Raw genomic sequence first — 25415 nt, forward strand, 5'->3', positions numbered from 1 at the left:
GAAAATAATAATAATAATAATAATAATAATAATAATAATAATACTTCGCTTACTAGAAATGACTCGATATCCGGTCGCGTCTCGCACTGGTGCAGTAAATCAAGTAACGGATCAGGCGGTTGCATGGATAACAGTTTCAACAAAGACATGGATGGCTCTTTGGACTCCACGAGCACACCAGTGGGGCTGGTACATATGATAAGGTAGAACACATTCAGTATGGCTGATATCAGCGTTTCGTTTTCAACCTCCGTTTTCTCGCTAGTCTGTATGCGGGTACGAACCACGTGAGGTGGAAGGCGAATTGTCCAATCCGTGATAGCAAGAATGAATGAGGTAAGTAGCTAAGGGTGACAAAATGAGCAATCTCAGTTAAATAACTTGGAAGGTTCAGCAACGGGTGTAAATTCCAGAATGTAAGCTAACGGAGGTTTACCCGTGGATGAGACCCAATAGCCCAACAGAAAGAACTAAAAGCTAGTTTAAAAACGTCACTAAAAAACCTCACTTAGAATGAGGGGCAAGTTGTGGTTAAGAATGCCAGCACATCTAAAAAGACTAATATTGATTTCTATCCGTAAACTAGCGACTGGATTACACCTTGAGTATCCATTTTGGCCCTGTGTGTACACTGGTCGATTTGTACAAAAGACATCTTTGGTGACTGATGTAGAGCAAAAAGACACGCATTTCCATAAATTAGCAAACTATTGGTATGTTTCTCAAAGGACGAGATGCGTCAGGCTAACCGAACACAAGCGTCCTTCGGTCGGTGCAGTACACAGTAAACACTCAAACGACTCCTGGGGAGGTGTCCAGGAGAGTCGGAAACGCCCCTCTCGCGTATCCTGATTTTAGGAGGATTTCTGCGGCTGAAAGGATGCTGTGGGTTATACAGCTTGGAAGGCCAACCTCTTCACTAGCTGAGATGAGTTCGTCAATAACAGAATACCGAGATCCCTCAAGCGCGTCAGAACCCTTCAAGAGCACAGAAAGAAACAGGCCCCTATGCTAATCTGTACATTGTGGTTCCAGCTGTAGCTAAACGAAGTAACATGCAGCCAAAATGTAAGGAAAGTAAACAGGACGATCACTGACGCTTTGCATCGTCTTCAGCTCCGGGGAGATGCAAACTGAGCTTGTGGGAACAAAAATTCGAAATGGTTGTTATGTCATGTGGAGCAGGTAACAATGTGACCGGTGTTCACCTGGTATGTAGAAACCAATGAGCAGATGACAGTGAAAACGGCAAATTAGAAACGAGTTATTCCATTCATTTATGCTAAGAAGGAATACCTCGGTCTCATAAGCGTAAACATTCAGTGCACTAATCCTGTGTTGTAGCCGAGCGACTAACGGTGTGGTACCCGTAATAAGAGTCTCGTGATATGGGGGACCTCCTAGCTAGCAGCTACAAACAAGATATAATGAGTACCAAACTGGAAGACAGGAGAAATAACGCAGCACCACGAAGAACGATAACTGCACACTACTTACGCGTTTTTCCACGGGAATGATCTTTTCCACATCTATCGACACCCAAAGGTAACTGAGTGACCAGATGAGCGTCTTGTAAATAAGGGAGAAGAGAGGACACGGAATGCAAATCATATCGAAAGAAAACATAATCAACGAAGATCAATTGCAAAGGATGTAAGAGAGCACGGAGACTACCACTGATAGCGGTATGGTTTACATAACCAGCAGTAGTCACCTAACTACGAGAACCACTGTAGTTACGTGTAAAATGTTATCAAAGACCATATGCTTCTGTAGTGTCAGCAGCACAGGTAAGAATACGGTAAGAACTGAACAAGAAACCCTGGTTGCACAACCTGCATGCTGAGTGGTACTAGTAATCATCATCATTATCATCACCGACAGCATGACATCAATGATTATCACTAATGCTTTGCGGCCGTACAACCATGATTTTTTCGAAAGGCTTATTGTGAAGAAAAGAATGAGGGTGGACGGGGAGGGGACTTGGTGTCAGCTAACGACAATCACTCCGAGGTGCCTACACCTACAGACTCTCACTCAGGGAATGTGAATGGAAACTGACAACAAGAACGCCACTGACATCGAGTAGAGCCATATCTGGATGTAAGAGAGCACGGAGACTACCACTGATAGCGGTATGGTTTACATAACCAGCAGTAGTCACCTAACTACGAGAACCACTGTAGTTACGTGTAAAATGTTATCAAAGACCATATGCTTCTGTAGTGTCAGCAGCACAGGTAAGAATACGGTAAGAACTGAACAAGAAACCCTGGTTGCACAACCTGCATGCTGAGTGGTACTAGTAATCATCATCATTATCATCACCGACAGCATGACATCAATGATTATCACTAATGCTTTGCGGCCGTACAACCATGATTTTTTCGAAAGGCTTATTGTGAAGAAAAGAATGAGGGTGGACGGGGAGGGGACTTGGTGTCAGCTAACGACAATCACTCCGAGGTGCCTACACCTACAGACTCTCACTCAGGGAATGTGAATGGAAACTGACAACAAGAACGCCACTGACATCGAGTAGCAGCCATATCTTTCATCGTATCCAACCAGGCGCAGTGGAGATCTCGCGGTCTCCATCCTGAAAGGCGAGTCGCACCAACATCATCCAGACGTTTCATAATCTCTTTCGTATTCCTCTGCCAGGTCAAGCAAGGGTTGGTAACCTCTCCGCTGCCGCCACCACTCTGAACTGGGCACAGAAAACAGCACTCTCTTCGGCAAGCGATGGTTCGGCATAGGCAATACGTGGCATAACCAACGCAGCTTCTGGTGCTGGACACATTCTTCAATAGAAGTTCCTGTTGGACGACCAGAAACTCGCTTTCTAATTGCATCGTTACGGATTATCCGACACATACCTACACGAGCTGTGATACTGGGACAACGTGGTATGAAAGACTTCGAGTGTCGCGCGGACACCCCGCAGTATAGCTCAGTGGGTCGTGGAGGCACACAAAATGTCACACTACAGTAAGGTGTAATCTCAGGTGTAATTCCAGAATAATAGGGTAGACAATTGAAGGACTGCGCTGGTTACCTTATTATTCTGGAGTGGTGCAAGAATGATAGGGAAACTAGTGCAATCCCTCAATCATTCACCTTATTCCCTAACCCGACTGTTTAGCCGTGACAAAAAGACGATGTTTTCACTGCACTACACAAACAAATAAAGCCAGCGGTCTTAAACTTCTCGAACGGAACTTTCTGGAGCGCTATGTATCGGATGGCAAGACAGGCGAATGTGGTGTTGACCATAAGTTACGATACTATCTTAACAAATAGCGCGCTCGGCGACATAGTACAATACAGTCCGGATTTCGGTTGTCACGCGACACGTTTGCGTTTTCACACGATTGCATGGGAAAGCCCATGAAGTTTTTATAGAAAGAATCGATCAGTAGTGAGATGTGTGTCATCCGGACGAGTTATTCTGAATCGGATAACCGTGCTAGCTTTAGATTCGCACACGATATGGTTGCATGGGAGTGTTGTGCCATTGCGGTATTGCTAATGGGTAGGCTGTGATTGGCTAGAGACGCTGCAGGGTAGGGTTGCTAATTGATGTCAGTAGCCAAAAAGTGTTTGGAGGTGTCTGTCCCTTGGAATGCTTGTATTAGGGTGGTAATAGACTCCTCCCACCTTTTTTATTTTCCGGGGCTTCCAAATGAATTATGGTTATACGGAAGTAGAGCACCGGTGTGCTACGTTTGATAAGGACGGTACGTCGCAACAAGTTCTCGTGAGAAGCGTGCACCGATGTCATGGACGATAGCAGTTTGCACTGGAAAGGGACGAATAAGCTGCCGATCATACACAACCAAGAAAGGATACGCCACGGATGCCGCTTGTTCTCCGCGATCTATCAAAGCTGGCCCAAGCTTCTGATATTTTCTATGGACACAGGGATATGGTGTGAGGAGGCTTTTGAAACTACAAGACGACGATAGCAATGACGCGACTGTGTGCTACGGAGTTAGTTGTTAGTGTAGCAGGCGTTCTTGACTGGGGTAGGATAAAATGACTCGTTTGCAAACAAAAATTCTGCCACTATAGTACTGAGACCAATGGTGCGTATAGTGGACACCCATTTTGCGGTTCATATTCATCAAACTGTGATAGAAGCATGTCAACAATGTGCCGACGTTATCGTCCATGCTCAACGTACATCCAACGTTTCGGAAAACAAACATTCGGTTTTTTGTTGGGCGACAAATCGCTCTTGACACAAAAGTTTCGTCAGGCTAAGCGACAGAGTTGCAAGATTGTTCGAGTTTTGAGGCAAAAGCGGAACAATTCAGTGAAATCTTTTCCTACAGGCAGGCCAAATCAGTGTTAGGTACTGGCTGAGAATTCGACTGTGAGTGGTGTGGGTCAGCAAGTGTCAGGATTGATGGGCTAGGAGAAAATCTGTATGAATTTGGGTCGCGTCTACGGTGCAACTGTTCCGATTCACTTCAAGTCTCGTCTACAGCTTTTGTTGGTCACTGCTAGTGTGCAACAGTTGGGTAAATGACAGGGGTTACATGAATTTCAATCGAGTTGAGTTGCCTAAAACTCCTAAGTGACAACCGCACACACTGCTATATATACGCTCGGATGCTTGATGAGCACGAAAGCCCAGCCGTCAGTCGCTTTGTGTGAATAGAAGTCCCCATTGTCCATAGTCTGTACCTGTGGCGCCCGTCAGACCATCGCCAAGTCTTTGACCAGGACGCAATATTCGTGTGCAGTTCTTAGTGGTTTGATCAGTCTTCACTGAGTTCAGGAATCCCCCGCGTGTAGACTTTGGTGCAGCTGTTGCATTTGGTGTTATGCACAAAATCTCTAGTTCTTCAAGACTAGAGGCAATTTCTGAGTTGTACCAATGTTAATCATAACGTAGTTCCCTTCTGAAATGCCACTCTAATGTTAAACAGTTTCAACATCCATCGAACAACCTCAAACGGTGCTGCTATATGTGGAATGAATGCTGTCCTACTTGATTCCTTGCAGACTTTTGAATTCAATATATCCAGGGAGCACATCTGAGTTCTCAACTGTAGGAATAAGCATACATAAGCATTTTTACTACATATGGAAACTGCGGCTTTTCACTGTTCGCAGGTGCTCCTGGAATTTCACACTGCAAATTACAAAGAACGACGGTATATACAACATGATTAGGGTACCAAGCCTGGTCACTGACACACCGGTGTGCGCGGGGTGTGCACATTGCAGATCCATGAAGTGTGTCCATAAGGTGTTTCGATACCAGCGAAATTTTGGAGTTTTGTAGAGGCGCGCACGTGGGGGCTGCTTGCGCTTGGCTTGCCATAGTGAAAAACGGTAATGGACGACGGATACATTACATACGTATCATGCACACATGTGTTTTAATTGCGATCATGTTCGGATCAAGTGTCATGATGCACCGGCACTGTTCAAAGGATGTCGGTTGCGTCGGCATGGATTCAGGTGTGCATGTTCAGACAGCTGACTCGAATGGTTCATTGAGCTGAGCGAGAGACCTCCTACGCAAGCTAAACAACTGTTAAGTGCTTGACTCTCTCGTTAGTTAGTGTTTCCTAGAGATGAGGGTTAGCTCGCCCGAAATATAAGGACATGTAACTTGTTAGATACACCACGGTCATCTTATGGGTCCGAGAAGAATAATGCCTGTAAGAGAGGGGGTACTCTGAAAAAAAAATGATTCCCCCTAGAAGGGGTCATTGAAAAACGGAGTTCTAGGGAAGCTTTTTCCCATAAGATACTCACCGTTATGAGTTTGTATAACTAAAAGTAGTATGGTGCAAATTACGCTGAACCTCTTGGATTTTTACTGAAAACTACGGGCGCTGCTTCTAAGCATACTTCTCGGTTACTTGACGAGATGGATAGCTTCTATTCACAATATTTGTGGGATTTCACTTGTTCATTCCTCCAAACCGAAATCCCATATTTCCTCAAATCGGTCTAGTTACAAGCCAAGTCGCCATCTAATATGTGCACCGACAGGCAACCACAAAATCCCATACAATTATCCTGAAAATAACCCAAAAGATAGTTACTTGTCCAGTGTCCGATTGGGCAGCTCCACGTTAGATGTTCAGTACCACATTCCATAACACAGGCCCTACTCGGTTTTCAAAGAACAGCAGCCTGTGTGGACGCTGGAGAGGAAATACCAAACTAGAAGCGCACTAAAAACTCCATACACTTTAAGGGCCACTTAAATGTATCCCGTGCCCACTAGCATTTAATACACCATTGACAGTAGCTTGCACGCGAAAAGCAAGTACAATACGAGGAATGACGCCAGATAAGTGGTATCGGGGAAGAGAAGCTCAAGATCAGTTTCTCTTACTGCAGTGTGAAGTGAAGCTGGACATCTATCGAGTAGCAACATTTTTTATAGCTTTGATTATGAGATTGTCGCTCAGCTGGACTGGATAGGCTACGAAACTTTTGGGAGCTTTTGCTGCACCATTTAAACCATCCCAAATTGCAGTACGACTTTTGAAACAGTGGATTTTTCATAGGTGGTCAGGTTAAAAGCCTTGTCCTGGAAAGGGGAAACAAAAATCCTGTCAGGCAGTGGTCCCTATCCAGATAAGAAATGATGGGGGGATGCTGGAGAATAACTGCTTGTAGGAAGAAACGTCCTTCAGAAGCTCCAAACATGAACAAGGCGTAAAAGTGAGTAAAGTTGTAGACGTTGCTATATCTATGGATACAAGCAATCACAACCGTTCCTACAAGCGGGCTTGCTGGTTGAGATGCCAACGAGTAGATTGTAACCTATGCACTGAACCTAGTTTGGATTGTTTCAGACCAAACCAGGTAAAGGATTGTCGCGGTGAAAAAAAACGTGGAAAGCGAAAACATGACTGTTTTCGAAGATTATCCCACCAAAATGTTACTGAAAAGTAACTGGGCAATATGCCAAGTGATAAAAAGCAGCATTTTTAACATTAAATTACAACCGATTCTTTGAGACATAGAAACAGGAACATCTAACACCTAGCATGAGCAGCGGGGCGCAGTATCGTGTGACTCAACAGTGTTGGAACCCTCTCTGCTTGCGTCGAGAGAATGGACTAGATGTACTGAGGACCTAGAGGCTAGAATATCCACAGCCGTACCATCATACACTCCTTAAGCAGAGCCACTGAATTTTGGATTCTGTGGTCGTCGGGGATATTACCGACGACGACGATGCACAACGAAACCGACGAATGATAACATTGCTCGATATGCGGTGGATGCAAACACCTTTGTGCGGCATCTTTAGGGTCAACAGAGACTAACTAGCCAAAGCTAGCAATAGTTTCCATGTCCACCGCAAGCCAGGTGACGGCTTGATGCGGAAGACCTTCAGTCAACTTATGCTGGGCTGGACATTACCACAGTACGGCTGCCGAAAATGTTGGTCCCCAATCTACGGTAATTGATGTCAAAAATAAGACCCAGACAAACCGTTGATAGCTCATCGATAACCATCAAACATGGGCAGCTGAAATCCGGGAAACAGTTGGCGACGCTGTACCGGCGGGTACTACTGATGAGGCATGGGAGTAGCATGTGGTTTTCCCGTAACTCCGCCTCACGTTCACTGGAAGGTGGGGTTTATTACGAAACTTGTGGAACTGCTGTGCAGCGTCCGTTTACAATTGTCCGATAGTCAACGAATATCCAAGGAAATTCAAGTAGACGCGTGGCAATGGTCAGTTTTCAAAAATGAGGTGCATATGAGACGTTTACGTTCCTATCCAATGGTTTGTGAATGTTGAGTTGGTGTTTGATAATAAAAAACTCCGCGGCGAAGGGCGTTCGTCCTCACAGTGGTGGTAAAACAAGTAGAACACGGGAATTAGCGGGGAGTTAGGAATTTAGGGTGAGTAAACGTTTCAGTGGGCATGGCGATATATGCATCGATGCGCAGAATCGATATCTGCACTGATACAGTCATGGCCCATGTAGATATTATCCCGTCAAAAGGACCGTTTTTTGGATTCTACAGGTGTTTTGCATCTAGTGAGAACTACGTTAAAACACAGCCAATAGAAAGAGCCCAACCAAGCATGCCACTACTTAAAATGGAAGGAAAACACAAGTATTTCAGTTCATTCTACTGAGCAGAAAAATAACTTTGTCATATTCCTCTATCGACGGGGCGTTGAAATTCGCTGCATAAAGTTGTATTCACAGAGCTGAAGTCTAGCCGTCCCTATTCAATAATCATCCACCTTCTAAGACACCGGTATTCGCGAAAGAGACGATAAGAGACGAATTCCGTATACTGGAAAACATTGTGAACCAGACAGCTTATACCGATGATCAGAAGACTGGCTCCAACAATTATTGCCTGCTTGACAAGGATGGCTACGGTGCCTGCTTGCTTTCATAAAAGTATCTATCTATTGGTGTGTAACGAGAACGGCAAGCGGTCGGACTACAACCGTTCTAGCAAAGTAAAAGCTTCAAATATAAAGAAATATCTCACCAGAATAAAACAAAATGACGGAGTAAGCAAAGCAGTGATCGTTGATACAATTCTGACGCACGCACCACCGACAGAAGTGTCGAATTTGAAACAGCGACTAGCAGCTCTGATCGTTGTGAATGTCTCCTATTCACTCGTATGCTGGTTTTGCAAACGACTCGATATTCACTATACATATTCATACAAAACAACGCGGTTGTTGCTTTAGAAGAAGGCAGCTAGATATCTCATTTTGTCTCACTAGCGAATTCCTGTCTAGGCCTGGGTAACGTGGCAGCATCCCAGCCCTCGTACTTCTTTCGGGTGGCATGACAGTTGGGCACCTAAAGGGTGTTACAGCTGAACGAGCATCTTTATTTCTATTATCAGTAGCACGTGGCAGATAGAGTTATTCTTAGCACACTTCTGCCGCCTGAGCTCGACCTATCATAAAACAGGCCACAGGTACTTACGCCTACTCAAGTGAACGCCCCAGACTAAGAAAGCGTCCAGCCCACTCTGTTACCATACTTCTAATCGTTAACCCAATGACATCAACCAGTTGGGACACTTTCTAGAATACCTATGCAAGCCTAATGAGTTGGGGTTAGGAGAGTATGGGTGTGGCTAGACGGAAACACTAATGGTACTCAGCAAGCGTTGCATGGTAACCTCCTGTACAATCTATGTCTGAACGCGAAAGGGACAGGAATGAGAACTCATAAGTACTCAATTAAGCGAACAGGGTACACAGAATTCGTATCTAAATTATTTACTGGAGTCACAGAGTATGTTATTCAGCGTGTGACAGATTTCGGTTGTTGGATAAGTTGGATAACAAGGAAAATTCCCTTCGAAAGCGGACGAGAAAGTGCGTTCGTAATTTGTTGCCCATTTCAAAGAAATCCAATTTGAAGGAAAAGTTGCGCCATAAGTATTTAACACGGCGAATTTAGCGTGTGACCAAAACGGGAACTAAAAGTATAGTGGGGGTCACAGAATGAAGAACTTACCCGCAAAATACACACGGTCAGAGTTGGATTGAATCGCAAAATAATATCACAGTAGTTACTCAAAACGTGAATCATATCCACGGCAACAAGGGCAACCGAATGATCCTGAAATCTCATCATTCCCAGCAAATAAACAAACTCATCCAGAGGAAAGGTGACCGGCCGGTTGACAGTTGAATCGGGACCAGCATTCAGGTGAGTCAGCTGTACGATGATATTAACTGCGAGGGCAGCTAAAGCCAAGCACCTGGCCTCTGCATTTGGATCAGCCAGCGTCACTCGAAGAAGGGATTGCAGTACGCGAGACTGTGAGCATTGGTTGAACAGAAAAAAGCGGGCCCATGAAAAAGCAATACGCCGGGACAGTGAGTTGTTTACCACTTAAATGACATACAAGGAAAGAAGAACGCACGGCCGATACTTAGTATTGCCCCATTAACAAGACGACCTCAGAAATAGAGTTACCAGCAACCGGTAATAGCCAGGACAGTCCAGCAGCAGATCACGGGCGTGCATTAATCAGCTGAAGCTATTGCAAATTGCAAGATATTAAGGAGGAATAAAAATGTGAACGTGCTTGGGAATGCCGTGATAGAAAACCACAAATCGGCTCACGGAAGAATCAACGGAGAGCAGAACCTGATGCCGGTGCAAGAATGACTATATACAAACGAACAAGAAAGAAATATGATACTCCGACCCTTGACACAGACATAGGTAGGGAAGAATCACCGGCCGATAGACTTGTCATATTGAACGTACCCCGAGATCAGTGCAAGTGGTCAGCTGAACCGTACTGCTGAGCGTCGCATCAAAACACTCCAGAGAGTTGAAGTGGATTGGATAGCACAGTAGTGTACTGAGCATTACCACCGCCTCAGTCCGAGGGACCTTTAAAAGAAATCAACAAAAAATAACGGTGTTTTTTAAGGTAGCAGAAAGACCAGAAATAGACCACGAGGTTGGCCGACGGATGAACGCAACAAGGTTTGATCAAGAAGCACTACGCTTATCCATTATGTTCCAATTCACTTAACTTCTAACAGTTGAGTAGCTTAAGATAGGAAATATGTTATAACCAGTAGAGAAGATGGTAGCAATACATTCCATCACGAAATATCCTATGAAGGTGTCGGGAAATTGACCAGAGTGACGATGTCACACCGAAAGACAGTTGGAAAGCTGTCTACCAACATTTAGAGCTGAAAATGAACTACTGGGTCTTCAGGTAGCACAACAGAAACCGGATGAGACTATGCTCCAACCCTGAGATCGATAGCGCTTCGAGGGCAAATGCGATTTCGGAGATTTTCGGAGCGGACCCATCTGCATCTGGGAGAAAGCCGAGGCGAAGTGAAGTAGGAAGAAATCGTAACCAATTAAAGTGCATATAGCATTGACTGAGGAACTGGGGCCATATTATTCTCTTGCAGGATGAATGCAGAAGCTGAACGCCATTGAAGATCTTAAGCTAAATTACCACAGAAAATATAGGACCCATTGACAAATCATAAGTTGAACCTATAGCTGGATAAACTACTATGTAGTGGTAATTTTTTAGCGCCTAGCCTTATATATTATTTTCGCTATCTTACCTTCCGAGCTTCCGGAGAAGGTGGGGATATAGTAGATCGTCAAGGAGGCTTTAAGCACCATTTCGCTGTGAAGAATATTTGTACGGCTTCATGCGGAGTTATAACGTAACCCGTAAAGGGAACCGAATACCAAGTACAATCAGAAAAGCAGTCTTCCGGTATTTTTACGGACCTACTTTAACCCAAATTGGCAATGCAAGGTAGATACAAGAGCACACTGAGACCCCCAGGACTAAACCAAATGGTAACTAGTGAATCTGCACTGTGAAGTTTATCGTGCTAAACTCACTAACTCTTCCAACAATGTAGCAAACGCAGGAACAATCAATAAAAAGTAAATCTGGTATTTGGGTGCAATAGACAGAGATCAAACAAACGAATCACACAAGCTTCTGATAATAAACATATTCCTACCTCTTTGGCGTTGCTCGTATCGGTCAACACAATGTTGATACCTCTGAGAAAGTCTAAGAGTAAAAGATGTGAACCTGGGAGATCTGCGGCAAAAAACCGCATTCCGCACGATCGGACGATTCCGTGTACATAGCGCTACAAACAGAAGAAGCACGTCCAATTAGAAAACCAAGCTAGTGTGTGATGTCCATTAACTTCATTGGATTGAGAACGTACCTCATCTGTTCCCGTCAAATATCGATGAAGGATGCGGTAAAACTGAGCAATTAGTTCGTAGTTCACTGGCCGATCCGGAGGTCGAATCACGCACTCACAAAGGGTACTTAGTGCAGACAGGCGGATGGAGGGGCTCTTATCGCGCAACACTAGAACCTGGAATGGTTGGATGAAAGGAAAACCGAGCGTTTGAAAAACACTTGGTGGTTGCCAAATCTTGATCTGCGAATCATCAGGTCACTTGCACCTAAAAAGATGGAGGTGGACGTCTTATATAGAAACGCACGTCGAAGCCCGACAGCAAGCCCACAAGAGCAAACGGAATAAGCCCGTTGTTGTCCCCCTATTCACTACTATTCCATGAGGTCGGTCAATCGATCCTCAGACGATTCAAGAGTGGCAATTACATGTAGCCAAGATGATAACACGGATCGGCGCAGTCGATATCTAGACGTAGTAGAGGTTCGGACCTCAGAGGCAAAAATACCACGTTATGAATACGTATTCATCAAATCTTTTTGCACTGAAGACTGAAGGACTGAAGAAATTGATGGCAAAGGAAAATAGTGACCCTCAAGTAGTAAATTAACAACAAAGCATTCAAAACGAAGTGAAATACGAATGGAAAAGCTGATGAGGACGCGAGAATCAGGAACTTGCCTCCAACAAAGTTGGTACAACATATTCAATCGGAACACAATATTCCGCCAGTGGTTGGACACATGCATCACTAACGGGATTAAGCTTTTGGTGCTGTTGAATTTTAAGCAACACCCCGACAAGTTCGGAGAGGTAGGTGTAGACTTTCTCCAAATTTGTGTTGTTTTCTATATCATTCACATTACCCAGCATACCGAGAAATCGTCGCCAGCAGACAACAATAGACTCTTGTGTCCACCCGGGTGCCTCTCCACCGGCGAGGATGCAGCGTGGGACGTTTTGTGTTTCGAACGAAGATTTTGTTGGCGTTTGTGTTAAGTCCACATCTATAGGGAGACCCCCAAAGTGGAATAAAGAAACAAACGGATAGTCGTCAATGGGACGTCGTTTATGCATCAAACATTGGAGAAGTTCAAGCAATGGCCGGGTAAAAACACAGAGACAATGGTAGAAGCAAACAAGAAACGAAGCGCTCAAAAGTTCATCGGTTAAATATGCCGACGATATAATATCAGGATATTCATCCGCAGTCTTTTCAACGATTACCATACAACAGTGCCCAAGGGCTAATAAAATAATCAACGCAGATAAAATAGCTAAAAACGAAGCTAGGAGTGCGCCACAAAATCCGCTCAACAATAAATATCCGATTCGATGGCTCGGAGTGAGTTTTACAGAGGTGAGAGTCAACCATTTTAAGGATTGCTGCAGTCAGCTGTGTATCGTTTAGCCGGTAGTGTAGGGAGCTCGAGACAGCTCAGTGGTTAACGCGCGAACCTAATGACTAGAAGGGTACTGTGGTTCGAACTCAACCGGAGCATCCCGACTGTTCCTGTCCAGGCTTTGGCAACCTGGCAGTATCTCGGCCCTCATGTTTCCTTCGGATGGCACGGTAGATAAGCATCGCGAGGATTCCACAACTGACTAGACTAGTGTAAAACGCACGAGGCATAACTCACCACTCGTTTTGAACTTCGTTTCAGTATCCCTGAGCGTTCTGTCGCATTTGTTATTAGATTCACTTATTGAATTTACATTTATATTGCCCATCGTTAGCCAACGAGTAACAAGCAATCCCATCACACAGCAACAAAAGCTGAGTTGGCTTGGTTTTATGCAAAACCGTGCTCAATTGCACTACCCTTTTTGGAGTTTTCACCCGTGTGGGGAGGGTAGTTTCGAAACATGAGGCAATAAAAGTTATGATAAGAATAATGCAATTATCCTCCTTCGGAAGGGTGTTCCGGCCGAATGTGAAATGTGGCCTAATTGAAGACTGTCTTCGAACGAGGGCTGGGGTTTCTTTACGAAGTGAGCGCCTTTCTTAAATCGTCTTGTGTGGCTGTCTACATTGAGTGAGATGCTTATTTTTCCAAAACTCAATAAACATAGTATGGTTTCTATGCCCTCATCACAGTACTACATTTATCCCTCGAAACAAGCTTGAGAGTAGCTGAAGTCTGTTTCAAGGGAGCACTTTTTCGGGAGTTATTGTGTTACGCATTTCTCGCCCATATATTGATAAACGAAAACAGTTATCGTACAATCACGGGTTTTTTCAATAGAACTAGCGTGATATCCACCCACTGGAATGCCCAAAGCATCGTTTCATTTGGTTCTAATAGGATCTCCTATTCGGGTACTTAACACTCGTGATTCGAGGACTGTCAACAAGATGAGCTAGTTCTAACTGATTGTGTTTCGAGTCTCTCTCAGTGATTTTTAGCCAGCGTTCCAAAGAAACAGAAACTTGGTTGCTATTGCAAGTTATCAGGCAAAGTAAATCCTCAAATATAAGCAACATACGTGTTGTAACTGGAAGTTACCACGTACAGATAGATGGATAGACAGAGGTTACACCAAATGGGTTTCAGCCATTCAGTCAGACTGCTGTACTGGATCCCAGGTGGTACTTTCTTATAAAGATTCACTTTGATATTGAGACCTGTTGCAGTGGTGTGAAACAGTGTCGACACCATCTTAGACAATAAGCGACCACTAGTATCGTATAGAGAGAAACAAATGATGGTAGTGACCAGTTAGTTAATCTCGAGATTTGCGGTTGGATGATCATGGAAGGTCTAAATTTTGCCGACCACTTGTTGGGCACACTGCTACGCACACTCGTGTAGTTTCTCCGCAGCATAGAACCGTTTGATATCACAACATGACCTCACATTATTCTCACCCAACACCCCTTATCACGCACCACCAAAACTTCTGTCCTTTTAATCTCATTCAAACCAATCGAGTGCAGCGTTGATTGTACAAAATTTGAAAAAGGACATCTATGAATCAGAAACTTCGATATAACGGAGTTGCCTTAAGAAGTGGGAAATCGGACAGCTGCTCAATGAGTGCAAAAGCTTTGATGCAGGAGAGCAATTGACCGCATAAATTGAGTCACGTCTGGTAGTTTGCTATTGATTAGCCGATCCCCGATATCCGCATGGAGACAGGTGACAGTTGCTAACTCGGCTGAGTTTACTAGTTGCCACTTCATAGCCTACACTCATGTCCACCTCGTACACGAGTGGGCAAAAAGAGGTAGGTGGCCCACACACGTAGAAGTCCAAAACAGCATAACCTATGGAACGTGGTTACTTGGCCCACCGTGCACACCTCAGCAGAGGAACAGTAGTGAACTCCATACTATGAGTAGCCATAATACCAGGCGCTCTGGATGTAAAATCGTAACCTCCACAGTAAGAAGAGTGTGCAAGCAGCAAAGTGTTCTCCCCAGCCGACCAACATACCTATGATTATTGAAGCAGCGCTGGTATCTCCTCACGAGGAACGACGGGTCGGAAAGCTTCGACCCTAGAATCTGAACATTGCGAACAAAGTACCCTTGATACATGACTTATAGCTGATAAATCGAAAATGAACAGAGCTATTACTGGATATTTGCAAGCTATGCCATTAAATGAGACAAAAACTGCAATTGCCCATAAGTAATTGCTCGTAAGCCGCGCTTGGTGTAGTTAATACTCAGGAGGTCATTGAAACTTAGAAGCAAGAGATAATAGGATTCCACTTGGGATGGCTTTCATGGATATTTCAGGAAGTGGGACTGCTCAGAAGAGTAGTGAATCCGCAAGGTCGCAGTGAGGCACATCCCAGTCCCTAGTGTGATGTGCAATCAGCTTCAGGGCATAGCTGCCTCCTACTGAAAGAATCATCCCGCAGATAATAAGCCCGGTTCATCTTTTGAGATAAACTCAAATGGTAAAATCCAGTATCGAAGGTATCGTTTTTAATCAGTCCCTGGTATCTCCTCTGGGGGACAAGTCAATTCACCACTGATCCCCGCATAATATTTTATCAGATAAAGACTTAAATAACAGAATACTAAAGGAAAGAACGAGCTGAAATCTACCAAATCAATGCAAACTGACGAATAGTTAAGACCAGGAAAGCTTGGAATAACTGAAAGAACCCACTACAGGGTTCGGTTGCACACCGTGTACAGGCAACAGAGAAGACCAGGCCCCAACCGGAAAACGGCTACAAGTGGTGCTCAGTAAAGGACCTCTGATCAATTTCGCTGGTGACCTAGAGAGTAGCGCATGAACAACTATGCTCAACTGGATGTTTTGCATTTCTTTACCCCGGAAGAACATGACAATGGGGTACAAACTGTGACAACTACTTGAACCGTACTGTAAACTGTAACCAGTGTTTTCAGTTCCGCTACGATAATAAGGAATATAATTAACCAACGTCATATTTCTTCTGCAAGGCTAAAATGGTGAACGGTGAGACAAACAGAGATAGTCAACGGAAAAGTATCATCCCTCTGTCCGCATCTTACTCACCGATACCTAACTCTGCAGACGTAGCCCTCAAGGTCCCGGCGCGATGCTGTAGGGATGGGCTGTACGTACCCCGGAGCGAACCGTCCAGTTGGACTGTGAAGGAGAAAGAGACAGTTGTACGAACCAACTAGTTTGGAAACAAGCAGACCCTTGAAGCGAACAGGAAGTGGTGTTCCGTCAGCGTTATCAACAAAGAACCAGATGTATGATAAAGTAATAAGGTGGTAACAAACATGATACGTTTGAAGAGGGATGTTAACCATGTACGGCCATTTACACCCACAAGGGATTCGACAAGGAGGGGCTACTCTCCAGAAGAGTACGAAACATTGATGCTCGTGAACCAGGAAACCGTCGAAGAGAGATAGCCCCCGGGAAAGGCCGAATACCCTTTCCACTTGTGGCGTTCACATTCGGGTGGAGGAGAATGGAGCAGTGTCGTGAAAAAAAAACGATAAATTACACTAGACGACTGAGAAGCAACGTACGATTGTTTCCTGTTAAGAGATCATCAGAAATACACATCTAGCGGATTTCCGCCAATGACAGAAATTGTGTCATTTTTGATCCGAGTGGCCTGCATTTACCCAAAATGGATAGACGGGCGTCCTAAACAAGACAGATAGACTAAACAGAATACTGGAGCATTGCCAGTAATCAGTAACATTTCTGGAGATGGTAGTGATACCTTAATCCTCTAAAATGTATCAGTTTTACGCAAAAAGACCTCTATCAAAAGTCGTTGAATCCCTCAGTAAGGGCGCGGGACCTAAAAGTTAATGTACACCTTGGTATCACATTTGATGTGGAAAACATAATACCGTGTGGTGCGTCGTGGGGCAATGGGAATGGAACGTCACTAACAATTACCGTTGAAGTCCCAGTGTTCGCTACAAAAGCGGGACAGAAAAACCTGTTCACTTAGGGAGAAGTGATGAGAAGGAATCCGTCGACTGCGACGTGAGTTGTAATCTAAATTTTGCGAAGTTAACCAAATCAACGAAAGTATGTATACCCGACCACCTTGTACGACCACATAATGAGAACAAAAAACAGACCATACGAAATCCACATAGTGTGTATTATCCTACTGATCATGTGATCATCCTAGTTTCCTTTTTAACCACTAAGGAGGTATAATTTACCTGCTAATCTGTTGAACGGTAATACAGCCACTGTTTACAAATATACCCAGTGGTTAGCAAGAAAACAGGAGGTGAAGCAGACTGGCGAAAATAGGCCCACTGACAACCTTACTGCGTCGTTTGAGGGTACCAAGCACACACAGTTATGTCAAGGTCGGTTGGTTCCAAACGATGTAAAAGCACACTTTGTTACCTAAACGAATGTTCACGTGCCTATTTTTTGTAGTAACAATTCTCAGGATAATAAAGTCACCTTTATGAGGTGGGAAGACCACAGTCCCAGGTTATGGTGTTCAGTTTATGAACCAAGTGTTGACACAGCATCAAGAGAAACGTGTACTTGATCACACAAACATCTAAATCATGTGCATGCGCCACACACTTGAGAGCAGCTTAAGATAAACTCTGAGGGTGTAAAACATATCAAGGGCACAGTTTGGTCAATCTCAGCAGTGAAGTGACTAATGACCCAATTGAGAAATCAGCAAAACATAGCACCCGATATAAAGCAGCCAACGACGGGACGTATTGTCAGTGACTTACTAGAAGCTGGCGATTCTTCGCCTATTTTCACATCAGGACTCGCAGAGTAAGTCTGAAAAGTAATGTATAAAAATCAACCATTTTGAGATTCAGACTGTTTCAAACACTTGTACGAGGGTTAGTAGGCAACCCCAAAAGTTATCATGTGACAAGAGATGTAAGGAACACCTGAAGGTGAACGTTCACTCGGACGATGGTAAGTGGAAGAGCTAATAGGTTACGTTAACAATTACTCTGTAGACTCGTATGAGAACATGCTAAGATGGACATACATAACGGTGAGAGAGTGTGGAAGAACTTGGAAAAACTGAGGACCCGTGACGGTACATGAAGTTCGCAGCACGTGCATGGCATTCTAACAAAAAACCATGGGAAACAACACGAATAACGTGTGGTTTTCTACGCAGCACAGGAGGCTGATTGGGACCGTAACGAATGGACGGGCGCGAGTCCACGTTGGAAGCCTCAGAGTATGCCGAACAAACGGATGTTGGAACAGCAAACTGCGATGTCCAATAAACGGGGAGAAAAGCGTTTGAAACCCAGAAATCTGTGCTCACTGAACAAAAACATAGACATCGATTTAATTACCTCAAAGTAATCAAGCGGTTTATCAAACCATCCAGAAAAAGCCGAGTCCATTTATGATCGTCGATGGCAGCTCATGGAGAACTGCTTCCAGATTACAGGTAACTGGAACCAGTAAACGTTATAATATTCGAGAACAGTGTTCGTGGTTGAGACCGGATGCATAGAATGACATACATGGATTCCAACCAATCCTGAGCAGTGGATCAAAAGTCACCACTGTGGATAAGACGTGGTTGGTAGGCTACAAGGTTGTTGGGTGACAAACCTTACCGTCATTAAAAGTTATTGCTTCCGGATGCGTCCAAAAAACACTTAAAACCGTCAACTCTTCTGTCATGGACTGAATTGAAGTTATTGAGAAGCTGTGACATCTGTTGTTGTGCGGTAAGAAACACATTACAGAGAATGATAAAATCTCCGTACACGTTACAATATGCTCATTTGTGACCTAGGGACCCAGTCGTATGAACAGATGCACCAACTGGTGTAATCTCGGACTAAGGCACATAACTTCGCATGTGTAGCAATCATTAAAAAACCAATCCATCAAAGAAGTAGTTCACGATAAGAACAAATTTAGAAAGTGTTCCTGAAACAGCCGAAATCGACGCTTTGGTGCTTATAAGGCATACCCCTTGGGGGTCGCCATTCATCGGACGTGGATGAGACACTTCATACGCAACGACTGCTTTCCGGCGTTACGGAGTCAGGAGGAAAGTGACCAGAAAATCAACATTAAGTTTTCCACAAATAATAATAATAATACAACTGTAGCACCCTTTCGATGCCTAGCTGTCATGCCAATGGAAGGAGGCACGAAGGCTGAGGTACCGCCAGTTGGCACAAGTTCACACAGGAGCAGTCAAAATGCTAAGGTTGGTTTCGAACCACGGAGCTTCCAGTCCGTAAGCTGGCGCCTTGAACACTGAACTATCCCGAGCCACAAACAAGATTAACGACGAATATCTTACTCATCCAACTTGCAAAGCAGCACTGGTACATAAAATGGGGTGCAAGCTCGACTTACTCCCGGGAAACGGAGCGCCAGAAAGACATAAACGTGCTTTACAGATACGACCTTTCACCAATGCGCCCGCAGAACTACATACAACTGGATGCGGAACAGAGTTATAGGAAATAGCCCCTCAAACCATGTCTGAATAGTTTTCAAGTTAAATGAAGGAGAACTCTATCAGTTACTAGTATTCCAATGGGTTTTCCACAGAACCATCTACAAACTGGTTAAATCATACTGAATGGCATTCATTAGAAGAAATAATAGCCCAGCACACTGAACAGCGATCAAGGAACGAATACTGGCAACAAAGTACGAACAAACTCCTCTAGTGGTGAAAGAAAAGCGGGTCTGTAATCATAAGGGCAAATCCGTGCTCGGTGGCCGAAATAAAGCCTGAATCTGACATCCAATCTACATAAGAGTGATCAGTATGTCAGTGAACCACGGAAGATCCGAGTTAACCAGAGTCATGAGAATCAATATGGGGTCAAAGTACTCCAGATACAACCCGAATGGTGCTCGGACGTCTTATCGATGGTAGCCTCAACTGACCCCTTTGGCAGTCTGCTACAACCACCGATAGTTCTAAACCCGGAAACATTGGTAGTTGGCTACTTAGTTGGTCCCATCAGTGGCAATATGCTTCCATTGAACATCAACATCCTCATTATTTTGTTTCCCGAAAGATTGAGTTTCACGCATTGATGAAGTCCCTCACTATACTGAATGTCTAAATAAAATTTTCCTCTAGCTTTATCCTCTGAAAAGAAAAAAAAGTTTTAGCATCATGTATTTTTCAAGTTTGGACTTAACAGAGGTCTGTCAAAAGGATGGGATAACGGGCATTAAAGAATTAAGAAAAGACGTCAGCTAATGCAGCGCGCAGTTTTCCCCCCTCAATGCTACTGACACTGAGTGGAAGGCTTAAAGTCAGGTGTAATCCTAGCATTAGATCCCAAGCAGTTGATGTTTTCAGAACAGCTACATGGCGTTTAGCTCAGCTATGGCGCTCTAGAAGGATGACACCCGTCCGTAGGAGAAGTCGGCGCTTTAAAACGTTTGGCAGTGAATCGGAAGCAACGGTTAAGACATTCAATTTACGAAATTCATGCTGGCTAGCACCAGGCTGGAGGTTGACGAACCATACGAAACTAAGACAGTTGACGTGTTGAAAGGACAAGGATGTAGACCAAAGATACAGAGGTATGCATTCACCTACCTTCGGTTTGAAAACAGACCCTCCATCCAGGGACGCCCTATCACTTAATCCAAAATCGTTACGACTCAGTGCCGAAGATGAATCGTCATCTAGGGCTGGACGATCCGGTGGTGGGGACTGCGGTTCTTCCAACGAAAATCGAAGGCTTTGTTGACTTCCAGACTTCGTGACACCAGTGTCAACAACTCCTTGCAAGGACGATCGTCGAAGTCTTCTGTTCGTGGGTGATCCAACCGACAAGACAGACCTAGCATCCGGTGAGAGACCGGATGCGACTCGTCGCGGAAGGTGTTCGCCGTCACTCATTGAAGTGCGTAAACACCGAGAAAACTGATCGGCCATTCCGTATGTCGGGTCGTGTATGGAATGCACAGATGCTGGCTTTTTCAGGTGGAAAATGAGAGAACACAACAGGAATTAGTGAACGAGTAAGGCAGCAGGCGAGAAACAACACTGAAAGCGTTGCAACGGCGAAAATATGAGCATGACCGGAAGGACATGATGCAGGAGCAAGCAACAAGACATAGAAAAGAAGCGAATATTGCGCAGCGACCAAACAAACAATCAGAAGCAAACAGGAAGACATGATTGTTGATTCTGTTATCCATGCACTAGGACCAGAACGATAACATGCATACCTCATTTAAATTGCTTGCGCTTCGACGCATAGCAAACACGGTTGATTCCCTCGAGGGGACAAGAGTCGTAGAACGATGAGCTTGCTCGAGAGTGCGTGGGAGACTGTGATGACGACTACTATCCATCTTCGGTAGTTTTCCTTCCGAATCCACTCGATTTGTAGGACGCGTGTCGTGATTTGATACGATAACGCTGGGAGAAATCCCTGCATCAGTGGTGGAACTAAAGTGCCCTTCAGGAGTTTGTGTTGGACTTGCAGGACTAAGGGGCTCGGAACATCCATCAGCGTGATACATGTCACATGGCTTTCTCAAAACATCAATGCCGGAAATACTTACTGTTGCTTCACTAAAAGTGGGATCAGCAGATAGTGGTTGCGGGGATATAGGACCTTGAGCCCCAGGTTGAAAGACATTGGTTGACGGAACGTGTGCCAGTGTAGAATCTGTGAAAGACTTCGGACGAGCACGATTAGTTGAATGATGTCCTGAAAGGGGAAAAGGTGCAGTTAGCGTGTCAATAAAATGAAGCTATGGCGTGGCCGAAACTAATGGGCTGTACCTAAGCATCAACTGTAGTTGACTGGGTAAACTAGTTTGATGTAGTTGGCGAGACGCCGTTGAAAAATGGGATGTTGAGAAAAAGGCTGGGCGAAACGTGAATTTGAATAAGCGATATGGGTGATTAAGTTAGGCGGGTTGGTAAATACAAACCAAACATGAAATTTATAGCTCACGTATTCTATGAACATGGACTGTATTTCATATAAAGTGCATCCAGAAATTTGCAGCCAGTAATATCCGACTATCCAAGAGTGAAATGTATTGTCCGAGTAAATCACACTACTGATCAGCTGCTCGTGGCCAAATCAACCAAAAGGCTCCTGTATGAGGATCGTTTTGACATTCAAGAATCACCATTATCGTAAAACGATGATAGCCTAGCAGACACTGACCGAAATAGAACAGAATCGGGATTCATTGGTGGTGGGTGGCTCATGATGCTGCCTAAGCAACACCACCCAAGCTGCTAAAGCCTCATGTGATTCGTCATTCCAAGGCCCTGGGTTGGATTACCGCCTTCTCACCCGTTATTAAAACACGGCGCACCAGAAACCTCAATTTGCAACAGTCATACTCTGGGCAGTGACACTCTTATTCATCAGCGAGACCCAAATTTCTATTAAATGTTGCTCAATCAACTCCAACTTCCAGGTTCCTTTCTACACTAACACTTCCTTCTAAAGGTGGGATTTGCGCTTACACCCATCCCTCATTTTGCCTCTTCACTGAAATCATCTGATACTTGGAAGTTTGCTTTTCGAACAAAATGGCTCAAATGCACACTCGGAAATTATGTAGTCCATTTGATGAGTTTATAGTCCTTCGAATGGTAATGATGTATCCCAACTTCTAGTCTAACCGCGAAGCCATCCAGAATTCAGACTCCACAGCTGATTTACGGAATGTGGACACAACATTTTTGTATAGTAGATATTGAAAACTCTCGGATTTCTCCAAAACTATTTGGATCTAGAGGAAACAGCACATCAGTAATCCCACAGTAATGAGAAGATTCTCAAAGAAAGTATCATGTTTACCATAAATGAGCCGTTCACAGTAGACGGCCACACATTTTAGGTCACGTTGTTTTCGTGCAACTGCATTGTTCTGAAAAAGTTCACTCAACTACGTTCGATTAGATTTAATCTACGGTGGCTACTTGCCCCGATGAACTAGAATGCAGTCCATCTATGGGAACCTGGATGAAAGCTGGAAGCCACCACATTCTAATGGTACGGTATTCCTGCCCATTAAACGAATCCGCTCCCAAGAAAAGTTTTCTCTCAGGGCACAAATTCTGCTCTCACCAAGCACCAGGACGCAGCACCGACCCACCGACTTTCTTACATTGTGGCGCTACTCACAGTGTAGACATGTTCCTCATGTTACCTTGCCTCCAAAAGGATGGTACCGCATCCATTTTAGCGAATACGCAGGGTGGCACGGACTCGTCATAGAAACTGACATGAGGTTCCTTATGCAGATATTTGTCCAACATGAAAACACAATTGAAATGAGCCGTTTTTATGTTCCTAAAGTGAAAACACGTTTTCATTCTAGGTAACCTTTACGGCTGACATCTGCTGATATACATCATACCCAAGGACAGTGGGATACGATGAGAAGGGAGATCACTGTGGATGGATTTTCTTTTAGAACCATTTGTCGATGAACAACCAGCTCTGTATCCTCCAACAGGAGCTGGTGACCATTGAGCCACAGATTTGAAATTTTGAAGACACAGAAGTGGGATGCAGAAAAGATCAAACAAGTATTAGTAGTGCACGTATTCTGCAAGTTTGCACTGGCCATTATTTGCTTCTAAGCAGTGCAGTGAGAGCGATTGCGTCACCTGCTGTCTCGTTACTGATGAACAGACATGGAGTCGGAATGGTCACAGCCATTCGTTAACCATAGCTAGAGTAAGTACCCGAATGCCAATCATTCTGAAATGCAAATGTTCATTCAAATGACGTTCTTTCCTAGTGTACATTTTTCAGGGAATTCCTCAGTTTAACCTGGGAGGCAATCCCGCGGTATAGCAGTCAAAAGGCTGTCCGAACTAGAAGTGATCGAAAGTATTGAAACCGACTATAGGATACATTAGAAGCGGCCTTCTTAGAGAACATAATCATGAATGGAAAGACATGAAAATCCCTATGCACGAAAAGGATCGCAGAATGAGATGTTTGACTTCGAGATCACAGCGTCATTCGGCTAGACCAGTCCCAGCGAGCCTTATGTGTCAACAGGTAATAGTGACCGAGACGGAAAACTCAAGGTGTGGAATGCAAATAGGGTCCACGAGATTACGTGCTAGTGAGTTAGTCAAAGATAATTTCGAAATAATAACATATATGAATCAGTCCCCAGATCAGAAAGTGTTTAGCTGATTATTGGTATCTGCACTTGCGGCTTTCACTCGATTTGCTAAACTCGAAGACTGGTGTGAATTTAGATCCCTCATCAGTTCTTGAAGTAGCAGTTTTTTGCATTGGAGACCATTAGGCAGTCGTTCGTGTTTTTTAAAGTATCTTTGCGAGCCGAACGAACTACGATTACCTCATTCGGCCTCATGTGGCATAGCGACTAAAAACCAGCATTTGCTACTGCCTAGGTGTTATCTATGTTGATGATGAGAAGGAATGACGAAAATCTCGTCGAGCCGAAAGTGTTCAGTGTTCAGGCCTAACCATCCCCCTAAACGTACAACAGAATTAAAGCTACTTCACAATGAGTAGATGCCAATAAGCCACTCGCAACATGGATTATTTGAGTTGTGTTGGGACAAACACGTTAAAAGTAGAGATTACTTACCTAAATCCCGTTTGCCACGTCGGGGAAGGTTTCCTGTTGGCAGATCGGACAAGTCTACACCGTATACCAGTTTGGCCATTATAGTAGTAAGGCTTTGCATTACTTTCTGTCGGCCGGATGATGGGAGTAGAAATCGAGAGTATGGGAAATTAAAGTCACAGGAGAGCTCAGAAATGAAGGAATTGCCGAACAACGCAATAGAGGGCAGCATTTAGCTATTTCTCTGACAATTAGGGATGGGATCTAGGTTAGTCCTTCCTGAACTGAAGCCCCCCGAACAAGAAAACAGGACTGGGAGCACCGTGGAAATTCTAGCGTATGAAACCAGCTCATCACAAGTATTTATTCATGTTATATATTGTGTAACATATATATAACGTAGAAGCAGACACACGTTTTGGTCCGTGTCTGGTTTTCAAACCGACCACCGTCCAAAATGTACATCACTCCTGGATGAGATCAGAGGAAAAAGGGAATCAGCTGGCACCCGAATTAAGAAGACGCTAAGATAGTTAAGCTGTAGCATCCTTTCGGTGCCTAACTACCACAATGTCCGAAGGTTGCACGAGGGCTGGGATACTTCCAGATTGCCCAATCCTACACAAAGGAAGTCGAGAGGCAGAGGCCGGTTACGAACCACGGACCATGGACCGCTATGATGGGATCAACCAGCATCATA

At 44.3% G+C, this 25415-nt stretch overlaps 1 protein-coding gene across 1 annotated transcript in view; it reads right to left on the reverse strand.

Moving 5' to 3' along the window:
• The window catches only part of T265_04053 (hypothetical protein), a gene marked incomplete at both ends in the record, with an annotated part of 65253 nt that overhangs the window by 24821 nt on the left and 15017 nt on the right, over positions 1–25415 (reverse strand). The window contains 12 exons of the mRNA XM_009168688.1: positions 54–344; positions 1498–1569; positions 9499–9804; positions 10261–10389; positions 11508–11642; positions 11724–11879; positions 12405–12709; positions 16202–16294; positions 17890–17941; positions 20718–21098; positions 21356–21843; positions 24737–24842. Coding sequence (XP_009166952.1) covers positions 54–344; positions 1498–1569; positions 9499–9804; positions 10261–10389; positions 11508–11642; positions 11724–11879; positions 12405–12709; positions 16202–16294; positions 17890–17941; positions 20718–21098; positions 21356–21843; positions 24737–24842 — 2514 coding nt within the window. The remainder of the gene's footprint in view (positions 1–53; positions 345–1497; positions 1570–9498; positions 9805–10260; positions 10390–11507; positions 11643–11723; positions 11880–12404; positions 12710–16201; positions 16295–17889; positions 17942–20717; positions 21099–21355; positions 21844–24736; positions 24843–25415) is intronic.

This window comes from Opisthorchis viverrini (genome assembly GCF_000715545.1).
Source record: "Opisthorchis viverrini unplaced genomic scaffold opera_v5_63, whole genome shotgun sequence".
Taxonomy (NCBI): domain Eukaryota; kingdom Metazoa; phylum Platyhelminthes; class Trematoda; order Opisthorchiida; family Opisthorchiidae; genus Opisthorchis; species Opisthorchis viverrini.